The sequence below is a fragment of the Theobroma umbraticum genome, unplaced genomic scaffold (genome assembly GCF_002168275.2).
Source record: "Theobroma umbraticum cultivar Fairchild unplaced genomic scaffold, ASM216827v3 scaffold_30.0, whole genome shotgun sequence".
Classification (NCBI taxonomy): Eukaryota; Viridiplantae; Streptophyta; class Magnoliopsida; order Malvales; family Malvaceae; genus Theobroma; species Theobroma umbraticum.
The window spans coordinates 9,679,806-9,682,649 of NW_018397254.1; the positions used below are offsets into that span (position 1 = coordinate 9,679,806).

The following is a 2,844-nucleotide window of genomic DNA, read 5'->3' on the forward strand; positions in this document are numbered from 1 at the left end:
AGAAAAGAACAGAGAAAGGGATCTTGAGTCCACAATAAAAACTAATCCTATTTGTACGTTTATGGGTCCCAATATTAGCTGTGGATCACAAATGTTTCAATTAAAGCTGCGGGTCTCTACCACCCTCTAGCCTCAAAAGGACAAGAATTTGTTTGCCCTTGTTTCCCTTCATGATTTGAATTCACGACCCCTTCTTCATATCTGCAGAGTTATAAAATGATAAACAGAAATATAAAGCCAAAGCCCCTTACCAGAAAAGAAAAAAGACAGAAGAAAACATCATTAGTATCATGATTATCGTGTGTATAAGGGAAAGATTGTTATTTGTGGGAACCTTTTTGCTTTATTTGATTCCGCTGTTTTATTTATTTTTGTTACTTATCGAGCAGCATAATACGAGATTACATCGTAAATCAAGTATCTTAAACATTAATATCCAAAAACTAACAAGAACTCCGTGCATCACTTTTGTCCTTATGTGCAGAAACTATATCCAAGTCCTTTACTCTCTGCCTTGAGATGCAGTGAGGAGGAATTAGACATGGGGCGCCATCAGCAGGGACACTGTGACCCCATTTCTGGGTCACTCCCAACGCCCAAATGAAATGCCTTCGACAACAGGATGAGAATCATCGAACTGTTGAAACTTGAATGAAAGCGATACACTTTTTGACAGCATAATAAAAGCAGAGAAAGAATAAAAATGAACACACTGTAAAGCTCACACTATGCACTGTTTTGCATTATTTACCTGCCAATCACCAGCCAAAAGTTCTTCTTGGAGCACAGCTTTAATCAACTATCTCCTTTTGCTATCAGAAGCACTTTTGTTGCTGCAAGGGAAATTGCCATGGCCTGGTGCAAGACAACAATTTTATAGCTTATAAAAGTTTCTTGAGGGAATTTAGGGACAGTAAGAACAGTTCAAACTCTCCAAAAGGCACATTTTATAGCTAAAGCTGCTGAAAAGAAGAACAACTGCATTACGGCGGAAATCTTCAGATGAAATTTTCTGAATATATTAAAGAAAAATGCTGTAAAAATATGAATTAAAAATATTACAAAATCAAATCTACACACCCTTTCAGCCATCACCCTCACCATCCACCTCTTTATACAACTCTAAAAACTAATTCATAATCTGCACCGGTGTAGTCTGTATACATAACTATCTCCCCCTTAACACATAATAAAAAAATCAAGATTCCAGAGATAAGAACTTGATTTCAAAAAACAAAACCCAAAAAAAAAAAATTAATCCAAAGCATTTGGACCAGCACAAGCTTTCAACACAGGACTCCAAACCCATTGCACCAAAAATTTCCTTCCTTTATTCCCATTCATGTTATAAGTCCTCCCTTTTCCATCTCTCAGTACTTGACCGATATACCCTCCTCCTCCACCCGTTCCATACAACCCTTCACAAAGATCCCCAATCTCCGTCGGGGCCGTCGGATCTTCCCCGGCGTACCACGCGTTGACCAGCGGATTCGTCGCCAGCTCAGCCAGTTCGTGAGCAATCACACTAATCATCCCGTCCACGCCGACGTCTCCGTTCGGTGGGCCCAATGCCCCTGGCCCACCCCCGCCCATGTAGCCCGGAACGGCGAAAGGGTAAGCGCAGACCTCGGGGCATTGCTTCCCCGAGTTCCCGATCCAAGCGTAGGGTAAAGTATAACCGACCATGGACGGGAATGTGAAGTAATGGAAGCCGCAGACGGCACGGCAAAAGTCTTGAACGGTGACGTCATGGGAGGTGAGGATTAAGTAGATTCCGTTACGGTGGTCGACAGGGAAAGGAGCGGTTTTGACGGCGGTGGCAATAACTTGTTGGACGGAGAGGCGCGTGAGGTGGGAACCGTGGGAATAGCGCGCGTCGGTGTGTTCCTTAGCTATGACAACGGTTCGGGAAACGTTGGCACCGGTTTGGTCGGTGTAAAAAGAAACGGTTTTCCACCATTCGGAAACGGAAGGGGAAGGTGAAGAAGCTGGCGTGGCGGTAGGGGAGATTGAGGTTATGAAGTCTTTGATGAGGAGTTTTTGGGAAAGGGACCAACGACCGTACCAAATGAGGTAGATGTTGATCGGTGAAGAGGAAAGGACCGGACCCATGTGGTAACGAAGATCGACTAGGTTTGATGAGCCTTCGAACTTTTTGGAAGTGGACAGAGTTCTCGGCGGAAGCTTGGGGTTAAAGTATTCAGCTTCTTGGGTGTTCAAAGTTTCCTCTTTTGGCTTTGTTGTCGTTGTTGCTGCTACTGAAGAAGTAGCAGATAGTGTGACTACTATAAAGGAAAATAAGAAATGGTGAAGAGACATTTTGCTGGATTTTTGTTTCTTTCTTTCTTCGTGCGGTGGCGGTGGCGGTGGCGGTGGCGGTGGCGGTGGCGGTGGATGTGGAGAAAAGAGGTGGATGGGGTGGTGGTAGAGAGATGGAGGATTTGAGGGGGTATATAAAGAGGGGAATGGCGATGGGGGGAGGGAAAATGGGCTGGAGACAGCTGCAATGTGTGGGCGCACACTCTCACTTTCTCTTTCCATCTCTCAACCTCCCTCGTGTTTTTTTCTGGAGAAACGGGAAGCCATTTTAAAACCATGCGAGCAAAAAAGAGAAAAAGGAAAGAAAGTTATTTTTGAAAAAATATATTACTAAGTAAAACTAAAAATATAAATTAATTTAAAATGTAAATTGAAAGAAAAAGAAAAAACTTAAATCTATTTAAAAATATTTCACAAAATGAACAAAAAAAAAATTACTAATTTCATTTCCTTTTCTTTATTGCCTTCCTCTAAGTAAAGGATTTCAATTTTGACCCCCCAGTCTTTCCTTTTTGAAGAAAATGG

General features: G+C 42.5%; 1 protein-coding gene across 1 annotated transcript; it reads right to left on the reverse strand.

Annotated features, from left to right (window-relative positions):
* Positions 1-983: 983 nt before the first annotated feature.
* Positions 984-2,460, reverse strand: EXL5 (EXORDIUM like 5). The gene has a single exon (XM_021421350.2). The coding sequence runs from the start codon at positions 2,317-2,319 to the stop codon at positions 1,255-1,257; it is 1,065 nt and encodes a 354-aa protein (XP_021277025.2). The 5' UTR covers positions 2,320-2,460; the 3' UTR covers positions 984-1,254.
* Positions 2,461-2,844: the final 384 nt, after the last annotated feature.